At 44.0% G+C, this 21,893-nt stretch overlaps 1 protein-coding gene across 4 annotated transcripts; it reads right to left on the bottom strand.

Moving 5' to 3' along the window:
• Positions 1-599: 599 nt before the first annotated feature.
• Positions 600-21,226, bottom strand: DDB2 (damage specific DNA binding protein 2). Of its 4 annotated transcripts, none has more exons than XM_047070607.1 (11): positions 21,132-21,226; positions 20,879-21,035; positions 19,597-19,733; positions 19,017-19,208; positions 4,915-5,060; positions 3,498-3,597; positions 3,233-3,410; positions 2,765-2,907; positions 1,191-1,355; positions 1,001-1,046; positions 600-690 (listed from the first exon to the last, which is right to left on the bottom strand). In XM_047070607.1, exons 2-11 carry the CDS (start codon positions 21,003-21,005, stop codon positions 644-646), a joined length of 1,281 nt encoding a protein of 426 aa, XP_046926563.1. In that variant the 5' UTR covers positions 21,006-21,035; positions 21,132-21,226; the 3' UTR covers positions 600-643. The 4 variants fall into 4 exon arrangements, with proteins under 4 accessions (XP_046926563.1, XP_046926564.1, XP_046926562.1 ...); XM_047070608.1 differs by lacking the exon at positions 21,132-21,226 and adding an exon at positions 2,445-2,534 and having other exon boundaries at positions 20,879-21,122; XM_047070606.1 differs by lacking the exon at positions 21,132-21,226 and having other exon boundaries at positions 20,879-21,121.
• Between the last annotated feature and the right edge of the window lie 667 nt (positions 21,227-21,893).

Raw genomic sequence — 21,893 nt, 5'->3', positions numbered from 1 at the left:
CCCTGCAGCTGGAGCAGGTCAGAAGGGTGTTTGTACTGGGGGGGGGGGGGGGGGAGGGGAGTGAGTTGTACAGTTGTGACACTACTATCCCAGTCGGCTAGGCTGGGGTCTCTAGGGACCAGAGGTAAATGTAGGTTGTAAGCTGGACAGCTTGTGGCTGTGGCCCAGAATAGGGCTAAGGCAGCGTCCAGAGAATGAAAGTTTTAGACTCGCTGTTTCTGTGCCTTTTCTTCATTTTGGGGGGCCCAAGGAGCCCTTTGACCAGATCAGTGCTGTAAAATCCACTCAGAAGCTCAGTTGGGTATGGTTTTATTGGCCATGTCAATAGTGAGCACAAACTGAAAACCACTACCTGATCACTCTGCCACTGCACGTCAAAGAAAAGTACCTTGGCCCCAGGCTAGATAATAGCAAGGACCCTTGGGGCACCTGGGGCACCAACTCTGGAGAAGTTTCTGGATCTAAGTCCAGAGCAGTAACATGCCAGTGTCCCAGTCCCACAGTGTCCCATGCCACAGTGTCCCTGCTCCGACCCTAAGACTTGGATACCTTTGGCCCTTTAACACATAGCCGCCTCTTCTCACAGGATTTGTTCTCAGGTGGCTCCAAGCCCTTGCTTGGCCCACACCGTCATTAATGTGTCTCATTTCCGCATCCCAGCTTCCTGGCTCCAAATGAGAATGTGATAACCTAGGAGGAGTGAGACCAGTCTGACTTGCACCTTCCATTATCAGTCTCTGAGAACTTGGGGTTGGCCCAGGGAACCTAGGACTTGGTAAGGAAATACCAGGAAATTGGACAGCAGCCAGGCATTGCCATGACCAGGACAAAGGCAAGAGGCATGGAGGGCCCAGGCCAAAGAGTCCACGGTCTCCTGGTAGTCTTCTTTACTGACTCCTACCCTGGGGTGACTGGTAGGGCTAAGCTGAGGAGAGCCTGCACTCAACCTTGGGGAGTAGGATAGGGCTTGGCCAGTCTGAGATATAACCACTTCACTCACCCATCAGAGAGGCCAGCGTGTCCCCCATGGGATTGAACTCATTGAGCTGCAGAGACAAGGGCATAAGCATGAGGAGAGGTTGAGGTACTGGGAGAAGGGCACATGAGGATAAATTTCTGGTCGTTTTTGGTCAATAAAGTAGGTTGAATCCCTGCTTCCTCCCATCATTATTTGAGGGCCCAAACCTCACCGAAATGATACCAGAAGATTCTGGGTCATAGAGCTGATACATCATCTTCCCTGAGCTTCCATCAAACACATCAATGGTCCTTAATTCATGGGGGGTACAACTTTTGAAATTAGGATCTGGGTATCGGCCCACAACAATGAGGTTGTACCGAGGATGCCAGGTTGCCTAGGAGACGAAGAGTTGTCATGAGAGTAAATGCAGAGCACTACCAAGAGGGACATCAAAAGTACTTTTTGTCACTAACAGTTATTAATACAGTTGCCAGCAATTTAATAATGGAGATCAGACCCACATGAAACTATTGTATGTGCATCTACTGTCCCAAATTTTTAATCCCAAATTGGCCTCTCTGGACCTTGGGACACCTTCAGGCCTTCTTTCTCTTTTGCACTTCCTGAGATCATACCAACTGATCAATGTTTTAACATCAGCTTTACCCAGACATTAGCCAAAGAGGTAAGCCTACAACAAAGCGAAAAGTCTCTGGTAACCAAAAACCAAATAGGATGGAAGTTCTGAAGTAATCCCTCCATCAATGTGAACGATAAAGAGTTGAGCAGGAGATGGCTTATGGCCAAGAAAGGGAAAGAAACCTATGTTCCCCAGATTACCCCACTCAAAACAAATCTGGCAGTTAGCTGGAATGACAGGTGGGATTTTCCTAAGAAATCTCAAGGGAGTTTTGAAGGCGGAAAGACATGGTTAGCGGGAAGGACGAGGTGGTACATGCCACGGCTTGGACATGTCACAAGCCCACCTGGGAAGCTAGAAATTGGCCTGGCTGGTTACAAAGTGGGAGATGACACATGGATCAATGGGAACCAGCCAGTGATGAATGCTTGTTCTTAAGAGCTTGGGTTGGATTTGAGGTACGTGGGAGCCTCCCTAATACTAAATCATCACTGTTTATGTAGTACTTACCAGGCACTGGGCATGTGCTTTAGGTATACTGATTCTTCCAACAACCCTATCGGTCAGATACTATTATTCCCTTTTTAGAGATGAGGAAACCAAGACCCAAAATTCAAGCAGCTTGCCCAAGGATTCTAACCGGAGGTTGTCAGCCTGCCTGAGGCTGGCGCCCCCACCACTATGCTGTCTTGATGAAAAGTACAGGCATGAAACCTGGAGGTCTGAAGAAAGGCTGTGGTTCTATAAAAGAACACAAAGCAGGAGAGCAGAGTAATGGGCAGAGCTGAGGCTGCCTGGGGGCATGGGCAGGAAGCAATCAGAAGACTTCAAGACCATAAAAACCTTGGGGGCTGAGACTGGAGAAGTCATTAGCAAGGCTGAGGTCAGCAGGAACTGAAGTTTGAGGGCAGAACAGCAGGGAGATAGGCTGGGCTGAAAAAAAAACAAAAACAGGAAAAGAGCTTACAGGAGACAGAACCCAGCAAAGTGGGATTGTAGAAGGGGGACAGAAGGGACAAAGAGAGAGAGAGCCAAGGGAGAAGAGACTGCTTTGTGTGGGTGCAAGATGAGATCTGGGATTAGGGATTCCAGATCTGGCCTTTCTCTACCTTGGGCAGACCCAGTCTATCCCCATGTCATAGCTCCCTGTCTTCATCACTTACCTTGATGGGCGTCAGGTGCTGGAAGTGGCGGTGAGGGTGTGGGATCAGGCTTGGGGGGCAGTCCCACTGGGAGGCCGAGTAAACCCGGAGCTCACTCTTCTGGTCAGTGGTCAGGAGCTGGGCTCCGTCAGGACTGAAACAAGCTGGCGAGTGAAAAGCCCCAGAACTGAAGGAACCACAGGCCCTTGTCCTGGCTGGTACAGGCCTTCTGCAGGGGCGCCCTCTTTCCCACTCCTCTCTAGACCCCGGGTGGAAGGGAGGAGGTGAATCTGGACTGTGAACAAAAACATTCTAGAAACTTAGCAGCTGTTGGGGACCACTAGTTTCAGAAAGTTTCCAAGATATCAACTTGGTTGATGCTATCAGGGTAAAGGGTTTGGCCTAGCAGCTTCTACATGTTGAGGGGAGACCCCAGAAACGGTGGGATAGGCACCGTCTGCAGGAAGGATGAGGTCTGATATATCACACCTGCGTTGACAGGATGGCTATGCAGCAGCGAGTGGAGGCAGCTGGATTTCCCTTTAACCTGGCGCAGGTCCCAGATTTTCACTGTTTGGTCCACAGAGGCTGTGGCCAGGAGCCAATCACAGCATGGGTTCAGAGCCACATGGGTCACTTTCTTTTTGTGCATTCTCAGATTCCAAAGCTGCAGAGAAGGGCTTGGTTCAGGTGGGGTGCAGGGAGGCTGGGGGTAAGGGAAAGAAAGGGAAGACCAGGGCTCCAGAGAACGCACCTCCCTGCCGTCCATGTTCAGCAGGATCACATGTCCCACATTGTCGCCTGTGACCACCATTCGGCTTCTGGCAGACACATCCAGGCTGCAAAACCAGATGCTGGAGGGAGAGACTGTGCTATAAGATTCTTGGGGACAAAGGCAAGAGCCATTAACTGTTCCAGCTCTAACGTCAAACGGATAGATGTCCAATCAGTATTTGTTGAATAAGTGAATAATTGTCTCACCACGGACTCCCAGTGGGGAACACTCTTACTTGTCTACCTTCCAGAGAGAGGGCATGAGGGTGATGAGGCTCAGAAATTTGTCCAGTTACTGTCGGGGCCAGGATCCTCAGCTGGTAGGAGTCCTTAAGAAGCTGTCCCTTAGAGCCATTAGGCAAGTCCCCAAGCCAGCCTGCCCCCTATAGCCCTGGGTTTTGAGGAAGACATGTTTATTGGTGTCTCTCTTCACTCTCTACCCTCTGGGCCAAAGGAGATGACAAATCAAAAAGGGACTGCCCAGCTCCAGTTGTCAGAGCTGGCGAGAAAAGAACTTCTGCCCTCTTCTGAGCATTTAGGGAAAAAGCACAATTTTAGGAGCTCTGTCTTGCTCTTTTGCCTCTCGGACTACTTGAGGACAAAGGGTTGGGATTGCTTCAGGGATCCTAATGCCCAGCCAGGAGATCTCCGATTCCTATTTTTCCTCTCAAACACTCAAATCCTTGCTACGGTGTCTTTTGTATCCCCTACAAATATCTTTCAGAGGGAGGGTTTCTTGTGGAAGAATAACATGGAGCTGAGTCTATCCCATCACTTGCCCTGATTGCTTGGTATTTCTTACCTCTGTGGGGCAGCCCAGGATAATGTCCAGTGCTAGTTAGAGCCTCCACACCCTTGATTCCTTAGAGAACAGTTAGAGTCGTGTCTCTGGCTAGAAATCAAACTGACGCGTCTTTTGTAATTTCTCCAGCCACTTGCCCTTGGGGAGTCCAAAGTGCTTTATGGGCACAATTCTATCCCTTTAAGCTTCTATCAAAGAAGTGGTTGGGTCATCACAACTCAGGGATGTAGAGAATGAAATCTCAAATTCTTAGTTCCTGCTCCAACCTTTAAAAGTGGCTTTCTAGGCCAATGCCATGTTAACTAGTGAGAATCAAGGTCTAGTCTAATATATGAATGCCTTACAGAAGAGCTGAAGCCCTTCCCTCTCTGAGAACAGCTGAGGTTCTAGAATACTTCACCGAAGCAGTAACCCACCTGGAACAGAGAAAGGCAGCTACAGAAAGTCTCAGAAAGAGAGGGAAGGGTGGAAAGGGGCTGCCACCTTGCTGGTCTTTCCCGTGCCAGGTTTGGGTAATACAAACGAGATCCAGAGGCTCTCGTCAGAACTACACCGAGAGCCTAGAAGCCCTTTCCCTCCTAGTGAAGCCACTCACTTGCAGGTGTCTGAGCTGGTAAACACTCGGAGCGTGTTGCCTTTAAAGTCTTGCAGCCTAGTTGTTCCCTCCATTGAGGAGGTGAAAAACTGGTTGGTATCAAGAGGGTTAAACTTCAGCCCAGTGACGCTCCCTCCAGCTCCAATCTAACATAAGGAAGAGAAAAAGCAGTGAGTGAAGATGGCCCAGGAGGATGAGGCCTGGGTGCACGGAGTCTGCCGACCAGACAGCCGGGCAGGCAGCACGTGCGGCCAGGCCAGCCGAGAGGCCTGGACGCAGGCATGCGCTCCATGGGACTCTTCATGACTTAAGGTTTTAGTTTTAATGGAATTTAAAAAAAAATTAACATACGGTACATTTGGTTGTTTTTACCACACACTTCTATGGATGTGAAAACACAAGAGTATAGATTTGAATAACCACCACCCAAATCAGGATGCAGAACAGTTCCATCCCCTCAAAAAAGCCCCCTGTGCTCTCCCCTCGTGGTCACACCCCTTCTCCTCCTGTCACCCCTCGGCCACTGTGGATCTGTTCTCTATCACTGTGCTATGGTTTTGCCTTTAATAGATTGTCGTATAAATGAATCATACAGTATTCATCTCACTCAGCATAATGCCCCTGAGATGCACCCAAGTTACTATGTATACCCAGAGCTCATTCCATTTTATTGCCAAGCATTCCATTATGTGGATGTACCATGGTTTGTTTATTGCCCAGTGCTCTTTAGAAGAGCTTCAGCTCGGAACAGTGCCTGGATTAGGTGGGCAGGAGTCAGATCTGAACTCCTTCCTATTTTATCCAGATATTCCAGACAATGATGATGAAAATAATCATAACATCAAAAAACATAACCTTATTAAGTGCTTCTTATGTATCAGGCACAGTTTTAAGAACTTTACACCCTCGGGGCGCCTGGGTGGCGCAGTCGGTTAAGCGTCCGACTTCAGCCAGGTCACGATCTCGCGGTCCGGGAGTTCGAGCCCCGCGTCGGGCTCTGGGCTGATGGCTCAGAGCCTGGAGCCTGTTTCCGATTCTGTGTCTCCCTCTCTCTCTGCCCCTCCCCCGTTCATGCTCTGTCTCTCTCTGTCCCAAAAATAAATAAACGTTGAAAAAAAAAAATTAAAAAAAAAAGAACTTTACACCCTCAAGAGCCCCTTCTCTACTTCTTAAGCTGCCGCTATCCCAGCCTCACAGACCCGTACAAGGCCTCTTACACAACATCCACTTGGCTCACTCAGCATGCTAACTGGCACGTCCTATCTCCTCTATAAAGGTGACGATGGTCCGCCAAACACTTACTGCTGTGATAATCTTCTGCTCCCAACAGTTGAGTCCTGTGCTCACTAAGGCTTCACCGTGTTTGCTTTTTTTTTTTTTAATATTTATTTATTTTGAGAGAGAGAGCGAGCATGCATGCAGGGGAGGGACAGAGAGGGAGGAAGAAAGAGAATCCCAAGCAGGCTCCGCGCTCTCTGTCAGTGCAGAGCCCGACGCGGGGCTCGATCTCTCAAGCCGTGAGATCATGACCTGAGCCGAAATCAAGAGTCAGATGCTCAACCGACTGAGCCACCCAGGCACCTCCAAAATAAATGTCTTTAAAGAAAAGTTTCTGAAGTCAATGGAGAGCTATCAAGGCATCCAGGACTTGAAGACCAACATCCCAGAGAAAGAAGCAGAAAGATGGACCTGACGTTTGGATGCTGCTTTACCCCTTGAGGTCTATGCAGATTAGAAGGCTGTGGCTTTGAACGAGAGAAACCAAACTGCAGACAAGCTGATATGAAAGTGGTAGGTGGCTTCAAGGCTGAGAAGCTGGGCTGCGGTTTTGCCAGTCTCACACGGCAAGAGAGGCAGAACTGGAGTTCAGACTTGCCAAGAAGGAGAGGTCTTAGAAAAAAACCCCAGCTTTTAGTTAAGATCCTAGACACTCTCGAAATAAGAGCAAACTAGAAATAGCCTGACCTTCACAAAACCTGAAGTCCAGATTCAAATAATTTTAAACTCATTGGATTAAGATGATCTGATGGAGAAAAAAAAATTGTCTCTAGAGGAAAACATCACCACCCAAAACTCAAAATTATCTCTACAAGTTTTCACATGCAATATTTGGCATTACATCTAAAATCATCCGGCATATCAGAAGATAAGGCCAAATAAACAAAAACGAAGAGGAAAAAACAACATATGAAAGACACAGGAGATACAGATATTGGAGCTGTTATATATAGGCTTTAAAATAATTGTGATTAGGCACCTGGCTGGCTCAGTCGGTGGAACATCTGACTCCTGATCTTGGGGTCATGAGTTCAAGCCTGATGCTGGGCATGGACCCTACTTAAATACATACATACATACCTACGCACACAAAATAATTGTGATTAAAACACATTTTTAAAAATAGACCTAATTTTAAAATGGACAAAGGATTTGAACAGACATTTTCCCAAAGACATGCAAATGGCCAGGAGCACATGAAAAGATGCTCAACATCATTAGTCATCATGAGATACTATTTCACACCCTCTGGGATGGCTATAATAAAAAAGATAGACAATTAGGGATGTCTGGGTGACTCAGTTGGTTAAGCATCTGACTCTTGATTTCAGCTCAGGTCATGATTCAGTTTGTGAGATCAAGCTCCACATCAGGCTCTGTGCTAATAATGCAAAGCCTGCTTGGGATTCTCTCTCCCCCTCTCTCTCTGCCCCTCCTGTGCTCATGCTCTCTCTCAAAATAAATAAACATTAAAAAAAAAAAAGACAATTACAGGTGGTGAAAAGACAACCCATAAAATGGGAGAAAATATTCACATACTGTATCTGATAAGAAGTTAATATAAAAAAATATAAGGAACTCTATAGCAAAAACCAAAAATCTCCCCCAAATAACCTAGTTAAACAATGGGCAAAGGACCTAAATAGACATTTCTCCAAAGAAGACACACAAATGGCCAACAGGTATGTGCAAAGGTGCTCAACATCACTAACCCTGACATCAGGGAAATGCAAATCAAAACTACAATGAGCTATATCACCTTAAACTTGCTAGAATAGCTATTATCAGGGGCACCTGGGTGGCTCAGTTGGTTAAGCACTGACTTCGGCTCAGGTCATGATCTCATGGTTTGTGATTTCGCGCCCTGCTTTGGGCTCTGTGCTGACAGCTCAGAGCCTGGAGCCTGCTTCAGATTCTGTGTCTCCCTCTCTCTCTGCCCCTCCCCAACTCACTCTCTCTCTTTCAAAAATAAATAAATAAACACTAAAAGAAAAAAAAGAATGCTATTATCGAAACAACAGAAGATAACAGGTACCAGCAAAGGGGTAGAGAACAAGGTACTCTTGTACACTGTTGATGGGAATGTAAGTTGGTAGAGGCACTGCAGAAAACAGCATGGGGGTTCCTCAGAAAATTTAGAAATACCATGTGATCCAGTAATCCCACTTCTGGGTATATATCCAAAGGAAATGAAATAAGCTTCTCAAAGTGTTATCGTCCCTCCTGTGTTCACTGCAGCATTATTCACAGTAGCCAAGATAGGAAAACAACCTCAGTGTCTGTAGACAGATGAAGAGATACAGAAAATGTTGTATGTATATAAATGGAATATTATTGAGCCTTTAAAAAGAAGGAAATCCTGCCATTTGTGACAACCAGGATGAACCAGGAGGATGCTATGCTAAGCGAAATAAGTCAGACACAGAAAGACAAATACTGCATGATCTTACTTATATGTGGACTCTAAAGAGATAGAACTCATAAAAGCTGAGTAGAATGGTGGTTGCCTAGGGGCTTGGGGCTGGAGGAGATGTTGATCCAAGGTACAGAGTGTCAATTATGCAGGATGAGTAAGTTCTGGAGTTCTAACGGACAGCACGGTGACGACAGTTATTAACAGTATGTTATATGTTTGAAATTTACTAAGAGAGTTGATCTTAAATGTTCTCAGCTCGCTGCACGCACACAAGGTAATATGTGAGGTGATGAATTAGCTTGACCGTGGTAATCATTTGCAAGTACATATATGTTAAAACTTCACACTGTACACCTTAAATATGCACAATTTTTATTCATCAATTATACCTCAATAAAGCTGGAAAAAAACCCACAAATGTTGTTAAGGATGTGGAGCAGTTGAAGCCCTCCTACACTGCTGGTGGGAATGTCAAATGGAGAAGTCGCTCTGGAAAACTGTTTGGCAGTTCCTCAAAAACTTAAACATAAAGTTACTGTGTGTCCCACCAACGTACACTCTTGGGCATATAGGCATATACCCAAGAGAAATGAATAAGTATGTTCACATGAAAACTTGAACACAAATATTCATAGAAGCATTATCCATAATAAAAGGCTAAAAATCAATGATTCAAACATCCATCTCAAGAAGGTATGAAAGTAACAGGAAAATAAAGTAGGAGATTGAATAGAAATGAATAAAACAGAAAACAAATATACTGTGGGAAAATTCACAAACAAAAGTTGGTTCAACGAAAATACTACTAAAATTGATAAATCCCTGGTGAGACTGACCAGACAGAAGTCACAAATAACCAATGTAATAGATCAAAAAAGGGACATCAGTAGAAATCTTAGACATTTTAAACAATAATAAGAGGATATAATAAACAATCTTATGCCAATAAATTTGAAAACTTAGATGAAATGGGGAAATCCCTAGAATTTGCTAAACTGATGGAAAATGAAAGAGAAAATCAGAATAGTCTGATTAAAGGCATTGTATTCACAACTAAAAATGTTCTTGCAAAGTAAATTCCAGATCCTGGTAGCTTCACTGTTGAATACACTAAACATTTAAGGAAGAAATAATATCAGTCTTTTGTTGTTGTTGTTTTCCAATCATCTCAAACTCTTCGAAAAGTTGCAAGACTAGCACAAAGAACTGCTTTTCTGGAAGCATTTGATAATAAATTACCAGCTTGATGTCCAATCACCCTCAAATACTTTACTGTGTATTTCCTACGCAGAACATTCTCCTATGTAACCACAATAAGCCCATCAAAACTTAGGGGTATCTAAAGCAGTTCTAACTTATAGAAACAGAAAGCATTAATTGCGGTCGCCAAGGGCTGAGGGAAGGGGAAAATGAGGAACTTACCCGATGGGTATACAGTTTCGGTTTTACACAATGAAAAAGTTCTAAAGTTCTGTTATATAATAATGTGAATATAGTTAACCCTAGTGTACACTTAAAAATGTTTCAGTGATTGGGGTGTCTGGGTGGCTGAGCTGGTTAAGTGTCCCACTCTTGATTTTGACTCAGGTCATGATCTCACAGTTCGTGAGTTTGAGACTGGTGTCAGGCTCTGAGCTGACAGCATGGAGCCTGCTTGGGATTCTCTTGCTCCTTCTCTCTCTGCCCCTCCCTCACTCACGCACACACACATACACACACACACTTTTTCTCTCTCAAAAAATAAACTTAGAAAAATGTATGTATATAGGGGCACCTGGGTGGCTCAGTCAGTTAAGCGTCTGGCTCTTGACTTCAGCTCAGGTCATGATTTCATGGTTCGTGGATTCAAGCCCCATGTCGGGCTCCACACTGATAGTGCAGAGCCTGCTTGGGATTCTGTTTTCCTCTCTCCCTGCCCCCCTCCCCCGCTCATACAGTCTCTCTCTCTCTCTCTCTCTCTCTCTCTCTCTCTCTCTCAAAATAAACTTAAAACAAATATATATATATATATATATATATATTTTAAATGTTCAGTGATAAATGTTATGTGCTTTTACCATGATTTTTAAGAAGCAGTATTACTTGCTGGAGATGATAAAATTGGAAAGGTTTTAAGAAATGAGAAAAAAAGAAAATTTAAGTGAAAAATTGGAATATAATTAATAAACCAAAACAAACACACAAAATCAATTGGTGTAGCTTATCACATTAGGGGAATAAAGGGGAAAAATCATATGCTGATCTCAAGAGATACAAAAAAGTATTTGATGAGATACAATTTCATTCACAAGAGCTTCTGGCAAACCAGAAATAAAAGGGGAATTTACATAATCTGATAAGGGATATTAAAAAACAGACAATTTTAAAACACAAACAAGCTCCCATGTATATACCCAAAAGAAGTAAAAACAGGTATTCAAACAAAAACTTGTACACGTACATTCACAGCAGTTGCATTCATAATAGCAAAAGGTGGAAACAACCCAAACGTCCATCAACAGATGACTGGATAAATGAAATGTGGCAAATCCGTATGATGGACCATTATTCAGCTATAAAAAAGTAATGAAGTACTGATCCATGCTACAACATAGATGAACCTTGAAAACATTATGCTAAATGAAAGAAGCCAGACCCAAAAGGAAAAATATTGCATGATTCCATTTATATGAAGTACCCGAATAGTCAAATTTTTAAATATTTTTTTAATGTTTATTTATTTTTGAGAGACAGAGATAGACAGTGAGTGGGGAGGGGCAGAGAGAGAGAGAGGGAGACACAGAATCAGAAACAGGCTCCAGGCTCTGAGCTGTCAGCACAGAGCCCGACGTGGGGCTTGAACTCATGGACCACAAGATCATGACCTGAGCCGAAGTTGGATGCTCAACCAACTGAGCCACCCAGGCGCTGCAAATACTCAAATTTTTAGAGACAGAAGGCAGATTAGTGCATATAGGGGAGGGTAATAAAGAGTCTTTGTTTAATGGTACAGAGTTTTATTTTGGGAAGATGTACAAGTTCTAAAGATGGTTGTGGTGATAGTTGCACAACAATGTGAAAGTACTTAATGCCACTGAATTGTACACTTAAAATGGTTAAAATGGGGAGACGCCTGGCTGGCTCAGTCAGTTAAGCATCCGGCTCTTGCTTTCAGCTCGGGTCATGATCTTGCAGTTCGTGGGTTTGAGCCCCACATCAGGCTCTGCGCTGACTGTGCAGAACCTGCTTAGGATTCTCTCTCTGTCTCTCTCTCTCTGCCCCTCCCACATCTCTCTCTCTCTCTCTCTGAAAACAAATTAACTTTAAAATTTTTAAAAAAATGAAATAAACTTTTAAAAACTGGTTAATTTTATGTTATGTGTATTTTACAATAGAAAGTAGAAGAAATCATGCTCAATGATAAAATATAAAAGCCTTCTATGATCAAGAATAAGACAAGCATGTCTGCTAGAATCAATATTCAGCAATGTACTAGAATAAGACAATGGAACAAGGCAAAAAAGAAGTATAAGAATAGTAAAGAAAGAAACCCAACTCTTGTGATTTGTAGGTGACAAGACTGTGTAGGACAAAAACGTTAAATCCTCAGATAAACTATTACAATGAATGGGAATTTCTGTTCCCAACCATGATGGAGTGTCAGAAAACAGGTATATCTTCCTGTCTTAAACAACTAAGAAAATGGACAAGAAAAGTGAAATAGGGGGGCGCCTGGGTGGCGCAGTCTGTTAAGCGTCCGACTTCAGCCAGGTCACGATCTCGCGGTCCGGGAGTTCGAGCCCCGCATCGGGCTCTGTGCTGACTGCTCAGAGCCTGGAGCCTGTTTCCGATTCTGTGTCTCCCTCTCTCTCTGCCCCTCCCCCGTTCATGCTCTGTCTCTCTCTGTCCCAAAAATAAATAAACGTTGAAAAAAAAAAATTAAAAAAAAAAAAAAGTGAAATAGGTTCTCAGAGATTAGACAGCAGGCAGCACAAGACAGGAGGCAAGCAAAAGAGATAGTCCTACAACTGTCCCAGCTTAGCACTTGGAGAAAGTACCCAGGCAGCAAGACCGAGAGGGAGGACACACACAGCCTAGCTGTCTCACTGAGTTGAGAAGACAGAATTTTAGGAAAGCCAACACAGCAAGAATTTGTGGGCAAAATTCTGGGGAGGAGACACACAGAAGGAACATTCTGGAGATTTTCACAAGGATCCCCTCAAGTCTTTTGGGTAAGTATTAATGTGTAAATGGGTATGAGGAAACTACCCAAGGCTGGGAGGGGAGTGGGGAGAAACACCATGAATAAATAAGGGAGAATCCTCAGAATAGTCTGTATTCTCACCATCCAGAATGAAAAGACTTAATATACAGAACATTGAGTCTTCAGAAGAGTATTGCCTCAGGATGAGGCCAACTTATACCTAGACTATAGGCTTCCTTAAACCCATGCTAACTGGGGTAGATTAAATAATGGTCCCCAAGATGTCCATGCCCTAATCCATGGACCCCATGAATAATACTCTAGATGACAAAAGGGATTGTGCATATGTGGTTAAGTTAAGGATATTGAGATGGGGAGATTATTTTGGATTGTCTGGGTGGGACTGATATAATCGAAATCAAATGGTCTTTATAAGAGCAACACAGGGGGAGTCAGAAAAGAAAGCAATGTGATCACAGAAGCAGAAATTGCAGTGATGCACATTTAAGAAGAAACCACAGCCCAGGAGTTCAGATGGCCACAAGAAGCTGAAAAAAGCAAGGAAACAAATTCTCCCCTCAGAAACTTGAGAAAGAACCAGCCTTGCCAACGTGTTGACATTTGTTCAGAAAAATGATTTCAGATTTCTGACCTCCAGAACTGTAAGAGAATAAAATTGTTTTTTTAAATTTTTTTTTTTTTCAACCTTTATTTATTTTTGGGACAGAGAGAGACAGAGCATGAACGGGGGAGGGGCAGAGAGAGGGAGACACAGAATCGGAAACAGGCTCCAGGCTCCGAGCCATCAGCCCAGAGCCTGACGCGGGGCTCGAACTCACGGACCGCGAGATCGTGACCTGGCTGAAGTCGGACGCTTAACCGACTGCGCCACCCAGGCGCCCCGAGAATAAAATTGTTTTGTTGTAAGATACCAAGACTGTGATAATCTGTTATAGAATCAATAGGAAACTAACATAGTAACTATATTAACAAAGCTTAAAAGCAAGCCTTGAAGGTATCAAAGTGGTTATAGGTACCTGTGTCCCAGAACAAAGCCCAACAATATTTAAAAGAATACAACAAAATCCAACATCCAACAATGTAAAATTCACAATGTCTGGCATCCAATGAGAAATTACCAGGCATGCAAAGAAGCAGGAAAATAGAACTTATAACCAGAAGAAAGCTCAGTGAATACAAACACCCTTACAAGTGACACAGATGATAGAATTAAGCAAAAACATTGAAACAAGTGTTACAAACATATTCTATATGGTCAAGAAAAGTAGAGGAAGTAATGAACATGAAGAAAGAAATGGAAGATATTTTAAAAGGCCTAAATTAAGCTTCTAGAGATGATATACAGTATCTGAAAAGAAAAATACATTGGATGGGATTAATAGCAGATTAGATGTAGACGATCAATGAAGTTGAGACATGCGGTAGAAGCTATGCAAAATAAAATGAGGGGGAGGGGATTAAAAAATAAAGTGTTAATCAATGACCTGCAGGACAATACCTAGTAGCCTAACATGTATGTAACTGGAGTCCCAGAGGGGGAAAAAAAAAAAGAGGGGAGAAACTATTTGAAGAAATGATGACCTAAAATTTTCCAAATTTGATGACAAACCCATAGATCCAAGAAGTTCAGTGAACCCCAAACAGGAGAAACATATAGAAAAACACACCAAACAAACCACAATCATTTTTATTTTTATTTAAAAAAATTTTTTTCCAATATTCATTTATTTTTGAGAAAGAGAGACAGAGTGTGAGTGGGGGAGGGGCAGAGACAGAGGGAGACACAGAATCAGTAGCAGGCTCCCGGTTCTGAGTTGTCATCACAGAGCCCAACACGGGGCTTGAACTCACGAACCATGAGATCATAACCTAAGCCAAAGTTGGACGCTTAAGCAACTGAGCCACCCGGCACCCCTATTTTTATTTTTAATGTTCATTTATTTATTTTGAGAAAGAGAGTGTGCATGTGAACAGGGGAGGGGCAGAGAGAGAGAATCCTAAGCAGGCTCCCCGCTCATCACAGAGCTCGACAGAGGGCTGGATCTCACCAACCAACAACTGTAAGATCATGACCTGAGCTAACATCAAGACTCGGGTGCTTAACCACCTGAGCCATCTAGGCACCCTCACAATTATTTTTTTTTAAATAAGTCTCTCTGCTCCTTCCCTGCTTGCACGTGCTCTCTCTCTCTCTCTCTCTCAAAATAGTAAGTACACTTATTTACTTGGGTAAGATACAGAATCTGAAGCAGGCTCCAGACTCTGAACTGTCAGCACAGAGCTGGACATGGGGCTCAAACTCAAAAAGTGTGAGATCGTGACCTGAGCAGAAGTCGGACACTTAACCAACTGAGCCACCCAGGCGCCCCAAAGATCATTTTATAATAAGAGTAAAACTAAGTTATCTTCATTTTGAAAATGTAATGTGTTTCCTTGCCAAGGGCCTGAAGATGTAAAGGTCAGAGCCAAGGTCAGAGGACAAAAGAAGTGACAAAATGAGGCACTGCTTCTCCTCCAGTCACTGGTGCCAAATCAACTTTCTGTCAGTATCTGGGAGTAAAGACAGGCAGTTCTCCAGACCACCATACCCTTCTTCCGTTCCAATCTAGCGTCTTGCTAATCCAAAATTCAAATGTCCAGGCCAATCTCCACCATGGTGTGAGGAAACATCACTTAAATGCACATTATAATAAAGGGTGATGTAAACCCAAAGCAGTCTCAGCCTGGCACAAGTTCAAAGCAGATGTCATTCTCCTTTTCGTCAGGTGGCTCTACCCTGAGGACACCCTTAGGTACTTCTTAAATTTCTCTATTCCCATGTCCTAGATTCCCAGGGGAAAAAACCAAAACAAAACAAATCTCTTCCTGCCTGAGTTCTGGGTTTTGACTTCATTTTAAAACTGCCCCTTCTGGTGGTCACCTGTCTCACCAGCTGGGCAGGAAGCCAAACTCTGGGCACAGCATTTCTCTGGCTGTCTTTCTTCTGGCTTCAAGCACCTGTTTTCTTGAACATCCATCTCATCCCAAGGCTGTCTAACCTGGCCTTTTCTGATGGGCTGCTTTGGAGCCTCCACTTAAGAAAACTCATCCTGGGTTCACCACTGGCCTTGTCTGTCTCTTCTATTCCACTTCTGGGTATATGCCCAAAAGAACTGAAAGCAGAGGCCTGAAGAGAGATTTGTACACCCATGTCCATAGCAGCATTATTCACAACAGCCAAAAGGTAGAAGCAACCCAAGTGTCCATCAACAGATCAATGGATAAGCAAAATGTGGTATATACATGAAGTGGGATATGACTCAGCCTTAAAAAGGAAATTCTGACACCTGCTACAACATGGATGAGCCCAGAGGACATTATATGAAGTGAGATAAGCCAACAGATAAATATTGTATAGTTCCACTTATATGAGATACTCATGAGAGTGTCAAAATCATAAAGACAGAAAGTAGAATGGTGGTTGCCAAGGACAGGAAGAGGGAAGAATGGGGAGTTAGTGTTAGTGGGTACAGAATTTCACTTTTGCAAACACTTTTGCAGTTTTACTTTCTGGAGACTGGCTATACAAGAATTCCAATATACTTAACACCACTGGACTATACACTTAAAAATGGTCAAGATGGTACATTTTGTTTTGTGTATTTCATCACAATTTTTAAAAATCAGAACATTTCATGTAAAAAAAAATATCAAGATTTCAGGGTTCATTTGAAAAAATCAAACCTGATACCACGAGACCTAGATTCTTGCCTGTCAACCATCTCCTGTTTACCACTGATCCCATCATCTATCACTCTTTTTTCTCTTTGGCTTTTTAAGGCCTGTGAGTCTGTGGCTGCTGCTCTAAGCCCAGAGTGTCACTTTTTACAATAGAGTCCTCCATTTGTTAGCCTCCATCTGGGCAAACGAAAGGTTTTCTCTTTTCAAAAATGAACTATCTGGACCTCATCAAAATAAAAAGCTTCTGCACAGTGAAGGAAACAATCGGCAAAACTAAAAGGCAACTGATGGAATGGAAGAAGATATTTGCAAATGACATATCAGATAAAAGGTTAGTATCCAAAATCCATGCAGAACTTACCAAACTCAACACCCAAAAAACAAATAATCCCATGAAGAAATGGGCAAAAGACACAAACAGACACTTCTCCAAAGACATCCAGATGGCTAACAGACACATGAAAAGACGCTCAACATCACTTATCATCAGGGAAATACACATTAAAACCACAGTGAGATACCACCTCACACCAGTCAGAGTGGCTAAAATTAAGACCTCAGGCAACAACAGATGTTGGCGAGGATGCGGAGAAAGAGGATCTCTTTTGCACTGCTGCTGGGAATGCAAACTGGTGCAGCCACTCTGGAAAACAGTATGGAGGTTCCCCAAAAGATTAAAAATAGAACTACTCTATGATCCAACGATTACACTATTAGGTATTTATCCAAGGGATATAAGTTGCTGTTTTGAAGGGGCACATGCACCCCAATGTTTACAGCAGTGCTATCGACAATAGCCGAAGTATGGAAAGAGCCCAAATGTCCATCAACAGATGAATGGATAAAGAAGATGTGGTATGTGTGTATATATATATATATATATATATATATGTACTATATATATATATATGTATAACACTCCATTGTGTGTATATATATATGTATGTGTATATATATATATATATATATACACACACAATGGAGTATTATTACACAGCAATCAAAAAGAATGAAATCTTGCCATTTGCAACTACATGAATGGAACTAGAGGGTATTCTGCTGAGCGAAATTAGTCAGTCAGGGAAAGACAAATATCATATGACTTCACTCATATGAGGAATTTAAGATACAAAACAAATGAACATGAGGGAAGGGAAGGAAAAATAATATAAAAAAGGGAGGGGGACAAAACATAAGAGACTCTTAAATATAGAGAACAAACCGAGGGTTGCTGGAGGGTTGTGGGTGGGGGTATGGGCTAAATGGGTAAGGGGCATTAAGGAAGACACTTGTTGGGATGAGCACTGTGTGTTATATGTAGGGGATGAATCACTGGAATCTACTCCTGAAATCATTGTTGCACTACATGCTAACTAACTTGGATGTAAATTAAAAATAAATAAATTAATAAATAATTATAAAAATAAATAAATAAACTGGCAATATTATAGCTGAAAAAATAAGTAAATAAAAATAAAGCTCTTCTTTTTGGTAGAGGGGCCAACACCTTCACCCCTCAGCAATTGATGATAAACACTAACATGATTAAGGCCATCCCTAGAAAGCGCTATGCCAAACTTTGCCCCAAACACACTCTGCTTGTCCTTTTTCTCTCCATTTACCTAAATATTATTCCTCCTCACTCCCCACTCATCCATGAGCCTTCTCTGTTGACTCTAATTCACAAGGGGTTCTTCCTTCTCTCACATTCTGTAGCATTTAGCATCTATATTGCAAGTTATCTTGTATGTACATATCCCATCTACCCAGTTATACTTCAAGGCCCTCACTCATTCAACAAATATAATAAAGCAGCTACTCCTCTAGGCCAAACATTGTTCGAGGCACTGGGAATATGGTAGTAAACCAGAAAGACAAGGTCCCTCTTATCGTGGAGCTTACTTTCCAAAGACATTTGTATGGGCAAAGACACTCAAATAAGTGAAACATTTCAGATATTGATAAACATTGTCGGTGGGGGAAATGAAGCAGGGTAATGAACCAGAGTGAATGAGTCAAGTAGAGACTACTTTAGACAGAGTGGTCAGCGAAAGCTGTTTGAAGAAGTACACCAAGTCAAGACCTGAATGGTCATGGCTGAAGGGAGCCAGCCATGAGAAAACCAAGAGAAAGAGCACTCCAGTCAAAGAGAAAAGCAAGAGCAATGATGCAGTTTTAGGAATAGAAATAGCTTGTGTGGCTAAAGCATAGGAAGTGAGGAAAGACAGCAGAAGATGAGGGCAAGAGAAAAGAAGGGGCTCGGATTCTGTTCTATGTGATAACTTACAACAGGGTGGCCAACATTTTATACCTTCTAATATTTTAAGGGCTGGCACTCAATGAAGATTTGAGTATCATCACCATTTCCTTGTTTGAAAATACCTAGTTACTTTGATCCCAGTCATCTCCTTGTTACCAGATAATTCTCCATCCCTTCAACAAACACTTCTTCAGCACTATTGTCTGGCAGAGGGAACTGCTCACCCCTTTAATGAAGGTGGGTTTGTCCTTTATGCCAAAGTTCCAGAGCATGATATCTCCCCCTTTGGAACCCACAGCCAGGGTGCTGGGGTGAGTTGGGTGCCATGCCAAGGATGTAGCCCTCCTGTCAAAAGGGGCAGCCTTTTGGAATATCCGGTAAGAAGCCAGAGAGTGCACAAAGGACTGCTGGAGACCCTGACACAGAGAAAAAAGAATTAAGTTGAGTTAAAATCCAAGTCCTGGGTAAATTGTCAATCTCTGCCTCCTCCATAGATGAGCCCTAGGGCCAAGTCCTCCCCCCCCCCCCCAAAGGAAAGTGAACTGCCTGGCTCTGTGTGTGAAAATATTTGCAATGTGCATGAACTAATCTTGGAAAGCAAGGGGGCAGAGTGCATTCCAGATGGGACCTTTACAGCATAAGACTTTTCTACTTGGCTGAATGCCCAGTAGGTCAGTCACCAAGGTAGAGGTGATCTGACCACTCTGACAACCCGCTGAACCAACTGAGCATCTAATTTTAGAACATCCCAATAGTTAAAAGGTACGAGGGAAACTCGAGCACTTCAGCCAGGAAATGCCTCACCTGCTGTAGTGATGGCCAGGCAGCTTTGCCCAGCTTATGGTGGTGAAGGGCCCTGACGATGCTGGTGTATGATGGCGGGACCTGAAGGCTAGCCAACCCCGCCCAAAGGCAGCCTGAGTCAAATCTTCTGCTAGAACCTGCCAAGCAGAACAGACACATATTTTCCTCTCTGCTCTCACGCACGGAAGGGTTTCCTGCTGAAATCTCAGAAAGAAAGCTTTGTTGTTCCATTCTACATAGCCAATCTCTCTCATTACCTCTTAAAGGCCTTTCCATGGTCTGCTCAGTCTCAGGCAGCACAAAATATAGTGAGTAGGGATTCAGCCCCTTGCCCCAAACACTCCCCCAATAGTAATTCTGAAGTGAAGCTAAATATGAAATAATATGAAAACAAACCCTTGCAGGGTTTCTGAGAACGGAACCAAAGAAACACCCAAGAGTAAAGTATACACAGAACTCTTCCCAGTAGGTTGGAAAACTCATGGTAGGGTTGGGTGACAATTTAAAAATCACATATCATGTAAAATAAAAAGATTTTAGGATAGCATGGTAGAAGTGACTGGGAAAAGAAGTATCTTTAAATCCTATATTAAAATAATGTAGAGGTGACCAGTTGTTCGCCCCAAGTCCAATCTGTTCTTTGGGAAACCAGCAGGATCCAGAGGGTCTGGCCTGGCTACTTTTGGAGAGATAGATCCACTTAGAATAGGAATAAAGATGTACTTGAGGATCTGGTTTCTATGAATCCAGCCTCTTGACAACCGATTAATTCCTTTTTCTTAGGGACAAAAAACACTTCATCAACAACACCCTGCTCCAGTGTTTTGTGCCCCCCCCCCACCCAATCCTTATAGCCTCAGGTTCAAGCCCCAATGAACCTCAGAGAATGAGTTTTCTAAGGAAGGAAACTGAAGATTCTCACAGCGGAAACCAAGGACACACAGCTAGCAACCATGACTACCGAAATTCACCACACGCACCACCAGGCAAGGTAGGATTATTTTAAGCAGTCCTCAGTGTGTAAAAATCCTGGTACACAGGAATTTGAAAAGTCCGTTGTGTCTTATGTAATGGAGCTCATCCGCCTCTTCCCATCACCTGAGAGGGGTTAAGCCCAAGCTCTGTGGTGTCAAAGGACCTGCGGAAAAATGCACAGCCCAAGGCATCCTTAAAACTTGGGATAGCCTCAGGAAACCAACAGCACCCCCCCCCCCCCACTCCAGCCTCCTGCGTGAGAAACCCCCAAAGGCGGAATTATTAAAGCAGCAGGCGCAGGCAGTACCGGGGCCCTTCACACAGAGCTTCTTGGCCTCGGGCTCCAGCTCCCGGGGGCTTCTGCTCCTCCTGCTCTTGGGGCGCACAACCACCTCGGGGGTCTTCTGGGTTTCTGGGCGTTTCCTGGGAGCCATCGCGTCCTCCGTGCGAAAGGGTACTGTGCCCTATGCCGAGATCAAGGAGGGAAGATTGAGAAGCCTCTGGGGAGAAACTAGGCGGGGACCAGGGAACTAAGCCAACTTCCCGCCAAACAGCCTCACCGCGTTCAATCTGGCTTCCTGCTCCGGCCCGCCCCCTCTCAGAGAGGCACGCGAGGGGAGGGGCTCATGGGCTCCCTAGAGAAAGACCCAACGCCTGGCCTCTAAATTGGGCGCGTTGGTGCCCATCAGCTGATCTGCCAGAAATAAAGATGGCCGCCACGGCTAGAGCACCCAACTTGAAGCCTCTTCAGACTCCGCGTTGCCAGGCCTCAGCCAGTCCACAGGAGACCAGGTGCCAATCAAGGCTTCGGCTCCGCCTTCTCTGCCTTTTAATTGGTGATCACGCCCTTTCGGGCTTTAGGATTGGCTGGTCCAGGACATAGGCGGCTTTGTAGAAAGCTCGCCACCGCCCTGTGGTGGAAATCGAGCTCTTCCCTCCCGCCTGCTTTGCCATAGGTGTCCGCGCTTCTGTTTCCTCACCTCCCCCGAATGTCAGCTTTTCTGTGCAGAGTGGTTGACACTTGCAGCTTTCAACTAAATTTTCCCTAAACCTGCTGAGTGTCCGCCTAGGGAGTAAGGGATGGGCTGGAGGGCGTGTAGGCTAATCAGGCTTAGAGGTCTTGTGCCCTGACTTAAGCCAAAGTCCTGGGCATTGGCCCTCGTGGGTGACCCTCCGCACGGCCCCAGAGGAGACAGTTCACATGCATCCTACTTCCTGCGACGATGAGCCAGGCAGGAGCTTCTGTTAGTGGGGGACTGCTGGGCTTTTCATGCTATCCGCCAGGCTCTTTGGAAGGGTGAGAAGAGACAACAATGCATTAA

This window comes from Lynx rufus, unplaced genomic scaffold (assembly GCF_022079265.1).
Source record: "Lynx rufus isolate CCGP_SWC_20201006 ecotype Redwood Valley unplaced genomic scaffold, mLynRuf1.p SCAF_9, whole genome shotgun sequence".
NCBI lineage: Eukaryota > Metazoa > Chordata > Mammalia > Carnivora > Felidae > Lynx > Lynx rufus.
Note: the sequence above shows the minus strand (reverse complement) of the source record. Positions and strands in the feature narration are given on the sequence as shown.